General features: G+C 41.6%; 1 protein-coding gene across 1 annotated transcript; it reads left to right on the forward strand.

The window, feature by feature from the left end:
- The first annotated feature begins 4,736 nt into the window (after positions 1 to 4,736).
- LOC128865754 (odorant receptor 59a) lies at positions 4,737 to 5,936 on the forward strand. Its single transcript, XM_054106071.1, has 2 exons — positions 4,737 to 5,464; positions 5,525 to 5,936. The coding sequence occupies exons 1-2, from the start codon at positions 4,737 to 4,739 to the stop codon at positions 5,934 to 5,936; spliced, it is 1,140 nt and encodes a 379-aa protein (XP_053962046.1).
- The last annotated feature ends 9,832 nt before the right edge of the window (positions 5,937 to 15,768 follow it).

The following is a 15,768-nucleotide window of genomic DNA, read 5'->3' on the forward strand; positions in this document are numbered from 1 at the left end:
GGAACAAGAAGAAGTCCATAGGGGACAGATCTGGTCTGTAAGGCGGGTGGGGAAGGCGGTGTGTGCCGGCGCATTGTCGTGATGAGGGGTCCAATTGTTGACGAGGTCGGGCCGAACCCGGGCGACGCGGTTTTTCAGCCGCACTCTTCACTGATCTCACGTAGACTAGCACGACGGTCAATGTTCAAAAATTCACGAACCTCGTTCACATCTTCGTCTTCGACGTCCTCCCGGCCTTCCTTGAACGACTTCTGCCACCGTTTTACCTGGGCACTGGACAGAGATTGGCCCCTGTAAGCCTCCTTGACTAGCCCAATGGTTTCGGTACTCGTTTTGTTTAGCTTTACGCAAAATTTGATCGAGTAACGTTGCTCTAACGATCACGCCCGGAGCGATGTCGACTGCACCGCTGTTGCCAGCGAACTGGGACCGGTTTCTAGTGGAAGGGGAAGGTCCAACGATTATTTTCCCCTACCAGCCGATTCAGTTGATCGTTTGGCAGACGCTCCGCACGGGAAGGCTCATTACTTTTTAATCAAACCCTGTATGTAGTATTTTCTCTAAGTTTCCGGTTTCCAAATAAGGTATTCGATTCTTAGTTTTGTAAGCTATCCAGAAATATGCAGTAAGTTGTGTTATTACCTTATTCGCTTAGGACATATATATTTGCACCTCTCAGTTGGCTTATGAAATAAAAGCGCGTACTGCGGGCACGCCGTAGCCATGGTTTATATCACATTCTTCTCCATAAGAGCTAGACTTCTCCTCCGAGAATTCTCCGAGACGACGGACTTAAGCAATTTGAGAATCGGCAGTGCGCTCTGACGGATATTATCTTTGCCGATGACGACAAGAATGAAATAAGGTCTGGAGCCGGATGGTAATTAAACGATAGTAATAAGTATCACTATGCTATGGGGGAAATGTTGGCCATCCTGTAAGTAGCCGAATGGAAAATCGAGAGGAGATGGAGCGGGAAACAGTTTGGAGTTTTCAGTGACAGTCAGGCTGCACTGAAGGCCGTGGAAAATGCAAAGCAAACATCGAAGATTGTTCGAGAATGTAAGAAGGAGCTTAATTTTGTCGCAAGACAGAACAGGCTTGTACCTATGTGGGTTACAGGACTCTCCGGTGTTCAAGGAAACGAAATATTTTATTTATTTTTTGTCTTTGAACGGATACATTCAAATTGCCGATGAATTGGCCAACCGTGGATCAGCGGTTCTCCCACAAGGGTTTGAGCCAATAATCGGAATCACTTCCGCACGAATCATGAACTGGATCAGCTGTTTTGTATGCAATTTACATAAAGAGCGATGGGCCGGTCTAGAACGCTACAGAACTGCAAAGTGTTTTGTGACAAGCCCGAACAGAAAACTGACAACTTTCTACTAAAACTTGGAAGGAAAGATGTTTGGTTGATGGTCGATATCATTAAAGGACACAGCCCATGATGTCAGCATATGAACACCATTAGAATTATTGAGGACTCAATTGGGCTGTCGTGCTTGGAGGAGGCGGATAGCACTGAGCACTTTCTCTGTGAGTATCCTGCCTTTGCTGGAGCACGGTTACGAGTTTTGGGTGCCGATGTCATAAGAATGAGTAATATTCGTGCTGTAAAACTGGAGGATATTTACAGATTTACCAAAGAATCTGCAAAATTCTCACAGGTCTCTATTCTTTCCTTTTTCTTTCTCTGATACTTCCTCCTTGACTGTCTTTCCTCTTTCCGGAGCTCTAAATACAATGGGATTTTTAGCCTGACTGTTTTAGGAGCCACGAATCTTTGTATTTTTACCATTTATTCAGTCAGTTTGCGAAGCTCTCGTAAGAAGTGAGCCGCCCTCCAATAAGGGCTGACTGCATTGCTCGGAACAGATGGTAATCCGAAGGTGCAATATCTGAGGAATACGGCGAGTGGAGCAAGATCTCCCAATTTAGCAACGTGTGGTTTGGCATTGTCATGCAGCAAATTCAGCATGACAACCTACCGTCTACCGTCCCATTCCGGCCTTTTCCGTTTTTCTTTGAGAGCTCGATGCAAACGCTTTAGCTGCAGTCGGCAACAATCGCGAGTGATGGTTTCAGATGGTTTCAGGATCCGATCCTAACAGATTCACAACATGACCTTTGATACATGAATATTTTCTTTCGCTGTCGATGGACTTGGTTCACCTGACAGGCTCCAACATTTTCGACGCTTAGTGTCATCATAATAGATCAATTTTTCATCGCCTGTGACGATGCAAAGCAGAAAACCTTTTCGTTTCTGCTGTTCAAGAAGCTTCTCACACGTAACCAAACGTCTCTCGATATCCCTCCCCTTCAATTGATGTGGAACCAAGTTACCTGCTTTCTTACCATTTTGGAAGCGTCGGAGCCACTCTTTACAAGTTGTATTTAATGGAGCGTGATTACCGTAAATATTGACCAACAGCTGTTTCAGCTGTACTTTTTAAGTAACTTTAAAAGGTAATTATGAAGAATGACTTTCCGTAAATGTTTTTTTTCGGGCCAAACGTAGACATTTTTGAAATCAGATAAAAAAAGATCCTTACACTTCAAACCACCAGTATATTACTAGAGCGAACACAAAAATAGTAACAGCAGCGATCCCTCGCTTACGAGGGCGGAAACTTATTCCCAGACCCATAATTTTTATGAATGAATGCATCTGAAGACCTTTCTGTCAGAACTGCAAGTCGACTGGAGTTAAATTGACGAAGTTATGAGTATTTGAATGTCCGCTGCTCCAGGTCGGCCTTTCACACCTGGTCGGCTTTTGCTTTTATTTCAATAATTGCGCATGCCAATAATTTTCCAAAAATGTCCCTCAACACGGACTTACGCCAATAATTATAAAAGAGGAAATCGCCGAAATTAACTTTGCGGGAATGCAGTAGATGTCCCGAAACGTCACACTATTTTAAATTCTTTGATCGATGCTTTACGATTGCCGCTGCACGTACCGCAATCAGACTGAGGGGTTCGGACTATAGGCTCAACCTCACTTATGGGCACTCTAGCATCCTTAGAAACTTTGAGTTCATCCCCCTATCAACGGATCAATGTGTACCCTCGCTTAGTCCAACCGGAACTTTCTCCACTCATATTCCATCAAGGGAAGGGTGGTCAGGGTTTTACACTTGGGGACAGGGCCTGGTGAACTTGTTCACGGTTGATCGAAGTTGGAAGGAAAGGTCAGACTCAAATTTAGGTTACCGGACCACTGCAGTGTGTTCCAGGCAGAGGTAGCAGGAATCAAGGAGGCAGCTGATTGGCTGCTCACATGCGTACTAACAGTCAAGAAAGTAAATATTTACTCCGACGGTCAAGTGGTAATAAGGGCCCTCAGATCAGTGACGGCACATTCGAAACTGATAAGGGATCTTTCGACTGCGTCCGAATTCTTTGACATAAGCCTCATCTGGGTTCCCGGGCACGGCGACATTGCGGGAAACTGTGAGGCGGATGAGCTGGCATGTGAGGGGAGAGAATTGGGATCCCCCTGACTACCTGCGGTTTGCTCCTAGGAAGGTGGGCTTCGTGCCAACTCAGCGAGCGCCAAACTGTAAGGTCGTGAAATCCTTCTGGCTTGACAAAATATCAGCTCTCGAATCTAGTGGGTTTTCTCACAAGACACTATGCGCGAGGAATGCATGCTGTGAGACTTGGAATCACCTCGAGTCTTTTTTGTGTTGGATGTATGGAGGATGAGGTGGAATCATCTCAGCACCTTCTCCTTAGCTGTCCTGCTTTGGCGGGGTTAAGATCCAGGCATCTTGGCTCTTACTTCTTTGCTAAGCCTGCTGATAAAGTTAGTGTTGACATTCAAAATCTGATGAATTTCATCAGCAGCACAAAGCGGTTGATAGCGGTTCACAGCCACCCTCCTAACCATCCACCATCACCACTCCCCGCCCTATCCTTTCATCCCGTCGGTTTTCTTTTTCACCTCACCTCCTTCGGAATGGTATCACAAAGGACGAATGCGTTTATCTTCGTCCAAGTGTGCTCATTTCTTGTGCAACCATTTCAACCCAACCTAACCTAACCTATTTTAGGAGATTCGATCACTACAGTCAACTACTGAGAAAATAAGGGATTTCTTTTTGATCAAACTGATATTAATCCACTACCGTTTTGTTTTCTGTCCGATACTGTAGTGGCTGTTTTACTCAAAAGTCCGTGGTTGTCGTCGGATCGTCATAAACTGTCCGCTCTCACTGCTGCTGCTGCTGTAACTGTTGCTGCATCGTCTTGGGTTAAAAATCTATATGACGGAGTCGCTACGAACGTTTGGGCTGTCTTTTACTTACTGTGCTGGTTGTGCACATATTTCGTATGGAAACCAACACTGTCTTGCCTGTATTGCCGAAAAAATTCTTAAAACGATGCCTTGTCTCATCGAATTAACCTTTCCCTCTCTTCAAGCCTATTTCACAGACAATGAACTATTAATTTAAAAATGCATATTTTTGTTTAGCAAATTATTTCGTCTGAGTTAGTGACGGTCTTGCCTGATTTCTATTAACAATGCACGCATTTTTTTGATGGCGCTATTAGCGTACTCACGCAGAGCCAATTAAGAAATTAAGCAATTAACTGCCAAACCCAACTCTTAACACCCAAACACCGTTTCTTTCGTATATTTTCCTTTTGCATATAAATAATCGAGCCTAGCCGTTTAAATTTATTCCAATTCTAATTGTCTACCGAAAACACGGGAAACTATGAGTAGTCAAGCAGTGAACAGTAACGCCTTTTTCAAAATTTATTGGATGGGTTTTCGCATTTGCGGTGGCAATCCGCCCGCCCATCAATACCGCATCCCTTACTTTGTGTACGCTTTTGCGGTGAGCACTTTAGTGACTATTTGTTATCCGCTACACCTGGCCATGGCGCTTTTCCACAACAATTCACTCGGTAGCGATATAAAAAATCTGGCCGTATGTGTCACCTGCATCGCCTGCAGTTCGAAATTCGTCATTTTTACGCGGAAGTTAAGGATTGTGCGCGAGATTGAGCAAACCTTTTCGGAACTGGATGCTCGAGTGAACAGCGAAGTGGAACGCAAATATTTTGCTAGGATGCGCATAAGCGTACGGCGTATCGTCTCCTTATTTTTGTGTGTCTACGGTGCGGTTGGCATGACGGCCGAGTTGGCGTTCCTTTTACGCGGGGAGCGTAGCCTTTTGTATCCGGCTCGTTTTCCATTCGATTGGCGCACATCCAAACGGAATTTTTTGGTGGCAAATATATACCAGATTGTTGGTATTTGCTATCAGTTACTGCAAAACTATGTTGACGATTCGTTGCCACCCATAACCTGTTGCCTGCTCTCGGGTCACATAAAGCTACTGGGCATGCGGATGGCACGTATTGGCTTTGACTGTGAAGACTTGGCGGAGAATGAGCGAGAGTTGGTGCAGTGCATTAAGGATCAAAAGAATCTTTACAAGTAAGTGCGGGAAAATATTGATATTCGCTTATCTGTTTTTGTTTCTTGTCCTCTTCGTAGGCTATTCAATTTGCTGCAAGAACTGATCTCGCTGCCGTTGTTGATTCAGTTCACTGTAACAGCTTTCAATATATGTGTGGCCATGGTGGTACTGCTGTTCTACATAGATACACCTCCTGAACGTCTATACTATTTGACCTATTTCATCTCCATGCCTTTGCAAATCTTTCCCATCTGCTATTACGGCAGCAGCCTTCAATATCTCTTCGCGCAGCTGCAGTATGAAGTTTTCCGGTGCAACTGGCCAGATCAAACGCAACGTTTTAAGAAGCAAATGATTCTTTTCACCGAGCGTGCTTCAAAGGAAACCACCGCCTTGGCTGGCGGCATGATAAGAATACACCTGGATACTTTTTTCTCGACTATAAAGGGTGCCTATTCTCTGTTTGCTGTTATCATGAAAATGAAGTAGGCGGCACACTTTTGCGCACTAAGCCGCTAGAAACTCTGTGCGGTTTTCAATTTAGTGTTTCGGAATCGTTAAAAGTTCGAAATTTTCACCGCTTTGAGTGTTTGCTTGTAGTTTTGAGCAAACCAGCTTTTGCAGCATGAATTAAGATTTTTTTTTATGTGATACAATCGAAATGCACTTTTAGTCATTCGCTCTGTCGAGGATGGCCTTTTACTGTAAAACAAACAAAATACTTTTATATGGAGTTGTATTTAATTATCGTTTCCTTGAAACCAGAAAAAATTATGTAAAAATATTCATAAGCTGCGAAATGAGAATGCGTACAGTTTAATTCGCATTAGTAATGTTAAAACAACAACAAGACAAGTGAATCTCTCAACGGCCGCCGTAGGCGAATGGACTTGTGCATGACTACTTGGGATATATATGTAAATAATGGGATTTCGGGATACCGGGAGTTTGGTGCTTTCAAGTCTTGAAAATTGCGCGATGATTTGCCTATAATCCCGAATTTTTCGGGATTTCTAATTTCTTGTGAAGCCAAACAAATGAAGACAGAAATCCCATTTTAAACCAAAAAAAACCATTGATTTTAACTTTTTTCCAATGGATGGTTTTCTAGTAGTCCCGAAATTTTCAGGATTTGTAATTTCTTGTGTAGCATAAAAAATAGAGAAAGAAATCCCATTTTGAAAAAAAAACCGTTGACTTAAACATTTTCCCCGATGGGTTAGAAAATCATTGGATGGTTTCCCAATAGTCCCGAAATTTACGGGATTTGTAATTTTTGCTGAACCATAAAAAAGATAGATAAATTCCATTTTAAAGCAAACAAAATAACGTTGACTTTAACTTTTTTCTAATGGATGATTTTCCAATAATCCCGAGATTTTCGGGATTTGTAATTTTTTGTGAATCGAAAAAACCAAAAATAAAATCGTTTTCCAATGGATGATTTTTCAACAATACCGAAATTTTCGGGACATGTAATTTCTTGTGAAGCATAAAAATAGAGAGAAGTCCCCTTTTAAAGCAAAAAACAAAAGTTGGCTTTAACTGCTTTGCAAATAAAACTTAAAAAAAATCAATAAATGTATTAGTGAGCGTCACACTGACTTGCTCTATATTCTATTTTAACATAAATTAATATGATATATTAAGTCCTACTATTTTTGACCTTTTCAGTTTAAATTGCACGAAATAAAAATATATATAAATTTCCTTTACGCAAAATACATTTCTTTACTCTTTTTGTTTTTTGCATCGTTAAACTTTTTTTTTGTTTTGTGTTTGTTTTGAAAAGAGGTTAAATCAAAATGTCAGAAACTTCACCAAAGGCGCCGTCGCATCAGTGGTATGTGGGAGTTCTACCCCTAATATAATACTATAACAATCCACCACCTTGGCTATATTCAACACCGGGACTAAGAAATATTACATCAGAGCGGGCCACATTTAAGTTTGCTGACACAACAGGTACCTGCGTTCAAGTTCCTCTTCTGTAGGCGCATGGAGACTCTACGCCTTCGATAATATCCATTTCTTACTCAGTGTTTTTGGGACTCAGTGTTATCGGAACTTTCTCGAAAGTGTGAAATTTACAAGCTATCGTCTTGTCATCTGCCTAATACTGTAGTGAGTGTTTATCTCAAGCAGCTGTTCGTTTGTGAAACACACGAAAACGAGAAAGGCTTTCATAAAAATCGTCTACCGCTCGCAGTATACAGGTCCGTCTACTTTTAAGATACCATCCAAACGCAAGCCACAAATAGGAGAAGTTTTTCCAAACAAAAAAAAAAAAAAAAAAATCGTGATAAATTCATGAGGTATTCTGTGTAAATTCTTGAATCCGTTGATATCTAAATTCTGTAAACTGTAAATGAGTACAAGTTCCGCTCTTCAGATAAAATAAACATAAATAGGTATATTTTTAACAGCCAATGAAGCTTTTCCAGTCAATGAAATGTACGTTTACACCTGAAGTAAAGTAAAGTGCTAAGCACTTCTGCCAACACAACAAAAAAGAAAGGACTGTATTGCTATACCGTCTCTCTGACTAATGCGGCTTTAACAAATGGGGGTTTATGAATCATTCTATTGAAACCGAAACCAGACGACTGTTGTGACGAATTCGTGATTTCTGATGCAAAAATAAGCACGGTGACTTATATAATATATCAGGGATAACTCGCCATGAAGGAACCCAGTACCCAGCTGATTGGTGAACTTAGCCAAAAACAGAGAAGATCAAAGCCTCGTATACACCATCACTAACAATGGAAAAGTACTTATTCCATTTTCGATGAACGGAAATTAGTCTGTAAAACATTTGGAAACATTTGTATAAGTCTGAACCCGAGAAGACACCCACTTCATGGATCCCATAAGAATTGACGATAAAGAAGCTTTTGAATCAAATTAATGCATGTAATGGAAGATGGGTTAGGATGCGAACGAAAGCCGAAAGCTTTGTACAGATTACGGGAGGATTGAAAAAGACTTTGCTACTGTGGCTACCCACCATCCATCAGGGAAAATATTCATTTCGAACTTCTACTGCAATCAAATGTCCAGGTTGAATGAGGCGATCTAATGACTTAACAGTCGGTGCACTCGCGAATCGGCAGCCACGTCATAGTTGACTGTTGTGGTCTCGAGATTGTAAAAGGCTTCGTTTATCTAGGAACCAGCATTAACACCTATAACAAGACCAGCCTTGAAATCCAACGGAGTGTCTCTCTTGCCAGCAAGTTCTACTTTGAACTAAGTAGGCCATTGAATGAGAAAATGCTCTCTCGACGAACAAAACATACACTTTATTAGGCTCTCACCATGCTTGTGCTATTGTATAGAGCAGAAGGGTGGACAATTATAATGTCCTATGAAACGTCCATTAGAGTGTTAGATAGAAAGATTCTACGGAAGATTTTCTGACCTTTGCATGTTGGCGACGGCGAATATCGCAGGCGATGGAACGATGAGCTGTATGAGCTTTACGACCACATCTCCTCCGAATGGATACAAACCCTCCGGTTCTGAAAGTATTCGATGCGGTACCTGCTGGTGGTGGCAGTGGAAGGCCTCTGTGAAGAAGAACAGAGATTGGGAGTCCTTGAAAGGCTTCATAGCGACCGAATGATCAGAATTTTTTACTTCACCTAATAAAGTCAAAGAATATGTTAACGGTACCTTGTATTCGAACCCATAGCGCAAAGGAGAATTTCTACAGCGCGCGATTATGTTAAAGCTGGCAATATCGGTATGCCGTTATAACAACAATTTCCATTTGAAGTGCTCATCGTACTCAATCGTAAATATTTGACTGTAAGTTTATACATCTGCATGGAAGATTGCTTTCCATCGAAATATGTGTGCCCATATGCGTTGCATTGTTTCGTGGGCAGACGCCCGCATTGTGAACGTTGTGCACCGGCCAAACCACAACTAGGCAGTCAGTGAAGCAGCACGCTTGCCAGCGATTTGCTTTGTGGCCATTTCACGTCCTTCGTCCTACGTGCGATGCTGTGTGCTCATATTACACACTCGTGCACACATACATATGCGAATATGTTGTGTGTATGCAGTTGGTGGCTAGTGAAACTTGCATGCCATGCATTCGGCTCTATAAACACATACATACGTAACTATTTGCTAGCGGCAGCTCGTGGCTGCAGAAATTGTGCCATGCTATCCTTTAGTGGTCATTAGACATATTGCAAGTGATATGGATGCCATGGTGTTTACTTACGAATGTGTTTACTCATTATGTTTATTCTACCATTTGCGTGTGTGTGTGTGTGTACATGAGCTGAGATAATTTTCTATTCCATTAGCTGACTAATCGACGAATTAACACGCCAGCTAAGATGTATGCAATTTCGGAAATAGTTACATAAACAAATTGATTTCTCACTTTGGTATCTATAATGAAAATGTATGAGATCAGTGTGAATAGGAAACTAGGAATGGGAAAGGGCTTGAGAGTACTTCTACTCGAAAGTTACTTGAAATTTATATGCATGCATTTTTTTTCACTTACACGGTAAAGAAATAAATAAGGCGGAAGGGCTGTAGAATGTTGGACCTCCTGCCGTTTTGCCTCTACTTACTTAATTAGCTGGGAACTAATAGGACTATGAATAAGTTCGTGCGGTTTTTTTTTTCGAAATTTGAAACTTTATTGACGTAAAATGGTTACAAATTTAATATTCAAAATATTGTCCATCGCTTACTACTACTTTTTCCCATCTTTCTGGCAATTCACGGATTCCCTTTGTGAAAAATTCGGTCGGTTTTGCCGCAATCCACGAATCGATCCATTTTTTGACTTCATCGTAATTACGGAAGTGCTGGTCAGCCAGGCCATGTTGCATCGATCGGAAGAGATAGTAATCGGATGGCGCAAGGTCTGGACTATACGGCGGGTGGGGTAGGACATCCCATTTGAGCGTTTCTAAGTATGTTTTGACCACTTGTGCGACATGTGGCCGAGCATTGTCATGTTGCAAAATAACTTTGTCGTGTCTATCGGCGTATTGCGGCCGTTTTTCTCGCAGTGCTCGGCTCAAACGCATCAATTGTCGTCGGTAGACATCCCCCGTAATCGTTTCATTCGGTTTCAGTAGCTCATAATACACAACACCCAGCTGGTCCCACCAGATACACAGCATAACCTTCAGGCCATGAATATTCTGCGCCGACGTCGATGTTGAAGCATGGCCAGGGTATCCATACGTTGCCCGACGTTTTGGATTGTCGTAATGGACCCACTTTTCATCGCCAGTCACAATTCGATGCAAAAAACCCTTTCTTTTGTGCCGTTGAAGCAGTTGTTCGCATGCCATAAAACGGCGTTCAACGTCTCTTGGCTTCAATTCATACGGCACCCAATGGCCTACCTTTCGGATCATTCCCATGGCTTTTAAACGTTTGGAAATGGTTGATTGATCAACTCCCAAAGTTTTTGCAACCTCTTCTTGCGTTTGAGCCGGATCTTGATCGAGCAATTCCTCCAATTCGGTATCCATGAACTTTGGCGGCGCACCCTCGCGTTCTTCGTCTTCCAAGCCAAAATCACCACTTTTAAAGCGTGCAAACCACTTCTGGCACGTTCGCTCAGATAGAGCATGCTCACCATAACCTTCCACCAAGATACGATGACTTTCGGCTGCTTTTTTCTTCATATTAAAATAATGAAGAAGAATTCCCCGCAAAAACACATTATTTGGCACGAAATTCGACATTTTCAAGTGTGGTAAAAATATTGTTGTTTACGCTTCAAATAAAAAACTTATACTGACGTTTGGGCCTTACGACAGTAGCTCTCCAATGAATGTTTGGAAATGTGGATCGATGGAATAATAATCAAGTTACGCCATCTGTTGTAAAACCGTAACGAACTTATTCATAGTCCTATTAAAACCGACGGTTGGTCTCTGTCGCTACTAAAATGTTGTGCCAATCGCAATTCCGTTCGGTGACGCCAGTTAGAAACACCAAGGGCGGTTATGTCGTCGTCGACTTCGCCTTTCCAACGTAGATGAGGACGTCTTTTTTTTGCGAGTTCCACCAGTGCATTTCTCTGCTGGAGCGTTATAGTTCATTCGCTCAACGTGACCTAGCCAGCGCAGCCGCTGAATTTAAGTGCGCTTCCCTATGTCGATGTCGGCGAACGAGCGCGTGCAGCTTATGGTTCCACTGAATAACGGTATGACCGGTAAGACCGGGAGGATGAGTGATTGATAGAGCATTTTTTTTGGACATCGAGAGAGGGTTTTGCTTTTTAATTGCCTACCCAGTCCATAGAAATACTTGTTGGCGGTATTTATTTTTCGCCGGATCTCTTCGCACACGTTGTTTTTGCTGTTAATGCTGGATCTTAGGTAGACAAAGTCCTTGACTACACCGACTTTTGGTCCTTCGCCGGATCTCTCTTTGCTAACGTTGTTGTTGGTGCTAATGCTGGAACTTAGGTAGACAAAGTCTTTGACTACGCCGAACTCGTAAATGTCAATCGCAACCTGCTGTCCAATACGCGTAGACTTTTTGGTCGTTGACACAAGGTACTTTGTCTTGTCCTCGTTTACTGCAAGAGCCATTCGACGGGATTATTTCTCAAGACTGGAGAAAGTTGCACTGAGTGCTCGCTGTCTCATGCTAACAATGTCTATATCATCAGCGTAAACGAATAGCATAGAAAATAGTGCCGAAGATGTCGATGTTGACGGCGCGAATAATTTTCTCCATCATCATTTTGAAAAAATCGCATGATAAGGGATAGCCTTGTCTGAAACCCCGCTTCGTTTCAAATGGTTCGAGGGGTTTCTCTCTTTCACAAAGTACGCTTATATGCGATCCTGAGAAGGCTTATCCCATGTTAGTTGGCGGTGTTCGTGTGGGAGGGGTAATCTTTCTTGTTGATGGGACAGAGAAGGCTGAGATGCCTGTCGCTGTGCATGTTTTCATCCGACCATATTTCACCTATGAATATTTGTATGATTTTTGTTAGCTCATCACCTCCGGCTTTGAAGAGCCCTGCCGTCAGGCCATCCACACCCGCAGCTCTGTTGTTCTTAAACCGGGCAATAACTCTTAAGACTTTGTCATATTCGGGCGATAGAATGTCGACACCGTCATCAGAAACTGCACTACTCCAAAAAACTTCACCATTGGAGCGGGTGTTCATATCATCACAATTTAGTAGTTTTGAGAAGTGGATCCTCCATATCATTCGAATGCTCTATACGTACGTTTTCGTCTCTGCAGGAAGAGGCCTTGAGTTTGTCCTTTATTATTAACATATTCTTTAGGTAGATAGGTCAAATGGCACATGACCAAATCGAACTTCATCTGTTCTTCCCTTTTTGGGAAACAAGTTGTGTAATTCCCCTTTAGCAACATTCAGTGGGATGCCGATGACGGGGTAGGACGCCTCTGAGACCAATTTAGTCTCCTTTCTGGGAAGCTCATCAGCAATTTCATTTCCCTCTTTGCTACTATGTTCGGGAACACAGATCAGCGAAATGTTACCTGCACATCTAAGAGATTTCATCTCCTTCTTACAGGAGTTGACCAGTTTGGATTTGCATTATAGCAAAATTATTAATATCTCCATGCCTGCAAGATCGCAAAGACTTCTGCTTGAAAAAACGTAGCAGTACTCGGCAGTTTAAAGGGAATAGATAAATCGGTTGATTTAAAAAACAAAAGCCCTACTTCAACTCTCGATTTCATCTTAGAATCATCAGTGAAGACGGAGGTAACAGCCTCGGAAAAATTTTGACCTCGTTCCAGTCCTGCTTAGTTGGAAAGATTGCTCCTACACGAGCGTCGAGCTACAGCTTGTGGGTAGAGAGATCTGTCCGAAGTTCAGAGAAATGCGGTGCTCACTGCTTAAAAATGCTACCATGTCCCTTCAGAGATTGTCTCCAAAGGTAAATTTCCTTTAACCTGATTGCATTTTGAGCAGCGATGGAAAAAGCCTGAAAGTAAGTAAGTGGAAAACGACGACGTTTAGGGCAGCACTGGGACAAGTTGTAGATGATCCGGTGATACCAATTCAAGCTGCCTTCTGCAGTCTACCCTTCCGAAGAGCTTTCTACCAAACCAGCAAGCAGCTGTGTCACTTTTTTAACATTTCTATGGAATTTTTTTAACAAAAACCAAATACAGTATTTGCGTTCATCACGCGCGAAGACACAGCTTTATAGCTATGCACAGTTATGATTCTCGGAACTATTGCGACCAAAAACACTGTTCTCACGCTTTGTGATTTTTGATTTTTACAAATAACTGTAAAATTGTAGCACTGATATCATAAAATATGGCATCGAATCGTTTGTGACATTCAACACGCGTTAGTTTCAAGCTGGTTCTTGAGAGTAAAACAATCGTTCGGAGTTTGAATAATTTTTTTTTGCTTTCATCAAATAAAATCATGGGAAAAGTGAAAAAGAATCTACATTTTCTTACATTGAAAGAAAGAGATGAGATTCTCCAAAGAATTGAAAAAGGCGTTAAACAACGAGATCTTGCATTCGAATACAAAGTTGATTGCGCAACGATTTGCCGAATAAAAAAACAATCCCGTTCATTAAAAGAAAATGCATACAATTCATTTTCACTTGGAAATAAACGGAAAACTTTGCGGTTTGGCAATCATCCAGAGCTCGAAAAGCATTTGTACCAGTTTTTCTTGAATCAGCGGCGACGAAATGCTCCTGTTTCTAGCTTGTTATTGAAAAGCAAAGCATTAAAAATATTTGATGAAATAAAAAAGGATGGAGAACAATTCAATGCAAGTGATGGATGGTTTTCGCGATTCAAGAAACGCTTCGGACTTCGCTATTTGACTGTGACTGGTGAATCATTATCTTGTGATCCAGAAGCCATTGAGCCATTTAAGGAAAAATTGACGGCGAAAATCACTGAAAAAGGATATGTAACATCAGAAATATATAATGCTGATGAAACGGGGCTCTTTTGGAAACTTTTGCCAAATAAAACCTACGTTTCGAAAGATGAAAAGAGTGCTCCAGGCAACAAAGTTTCAAAAGATCGAATCAGTGTTCTTTTGTGTGCAAATGGTGATGGCAGCCACAAAATAAAACCATTAACGATCGGCAAATCTATGAATCCGCGTTGTTTTAAAAATTTTCGTCTACCGGTGAATTATGCTAGCAACAAGACTGCTTGGATGACGCGGGATATTTTCAAAAAGTGGTTCTTTGATAATTTTGTCGAAGAAGTAAAAAAAAACGCCAAAGAAAATGATGTTCCACCCAAAGCATTACTCTTGCTGGATCAAACCCCATCTCATTCGCCCGAAGAAGAATTAGTTTGTGGTGAGATCGAAGTGATGTATTTTCCGGCCAATTGCACAGCGATTTTACAGCCAATGGATCAAGGTGTTATTAACTTGACAAAAATTCAATACAAAACATTGCTAATGGAAACCATAATTAGTGAAAAAGATTCTTCATTACATGAACTATTGAAGAAAATTGATTTGAAAACCGCCGTGATCATGTTGAGCCAAGCATGGGGGAAATTGCTCCCTGAAACGATCGCTAAATGCTGGAAAAGCGTATTGGGTACAAGCCCAACAGTTGACGCGATTATTGAATCTAATCCAGACGATATGCCATTGGATATCGAAATTGACGACCCCCTTCTTGTTGGAGGATTACAACGGTTAAATGAAATGGGGTGAACAGAACGATGTACTGTCATTCAATCAGATCGCTTGTTTGCATGATATCCGATCAAAAGCACTTGAAAAGTGTTACGAGAAAACGCAATCGAAAATAACAAAGTTTTTCCAAAAAAAATAATTGAATTTTGGAGCACACACTCATATGTCCTTCCGCATTGATCTCTTTGTATTAATTTCAATAAATATGTGTTTATTTTTCTTGAATATTGACCTTTTGAGCTCATTAATTGCATTGAATAGAGTTAAAATATTTTTCCCTAGGTATTCCTCGATCCACAGGAGAAATTCGCAAAAGTGCAATTTTTCGCTAAGTGCAATCATTGCTGAAATTTTCCAATTGTACTTATCGGGCTTCTACTGTATAGTATAGTATTGAGCAGGTCCTTTAATAACATCACTGTGCTAAGCTTCCTGCTCACCTGTGTTTCTTTTGAATGTATCTAGCGAGTTGCTGATTCCAATCCATGGAAGCATCACATTTTAATAACCTCACTACGGGTTATTCCACGGCTTCTTAGATGTTAGAACATGCAATACGTTTGGGCCCCCTCCAGATGTAAGAAGTTTGGCTCGGTTTTGAGACCGTTCCTTCTTGGTCTTGTTTTTGAAAACTGTCCA

Source organism: Anastrepha ludens, chromosome 6 (assembly GCF_028408465.1).
Source record: "Anastrepha ludens isolate Willacy chromosome 6, idAnaLude1.1, whole genome shotgun sequence".
NCBI lineage: Eukaryota > Metazoa > Arthropoda > Insecta > Diptera > Tephritidae > Anastrepha > Anastrepha ludens.

Bases quoted from the DNA above. Each gene is read 5' to 3' on its own strand.
- LOC128865754 (XM_054106071.1), top strand. From the start codon at position 4,737: ATGAGTAGTCAAGCAGTGAACAGTAACGCCTTTTTCAAAATTTATTGG. The intron at 5,465-5,524 runs GTAAGTGCGGGA...TCCTCTTCGTAG, and splicing joins GATCAAAAGAATCTTTACAA to GCTATTCAATTTGCTGCAAG.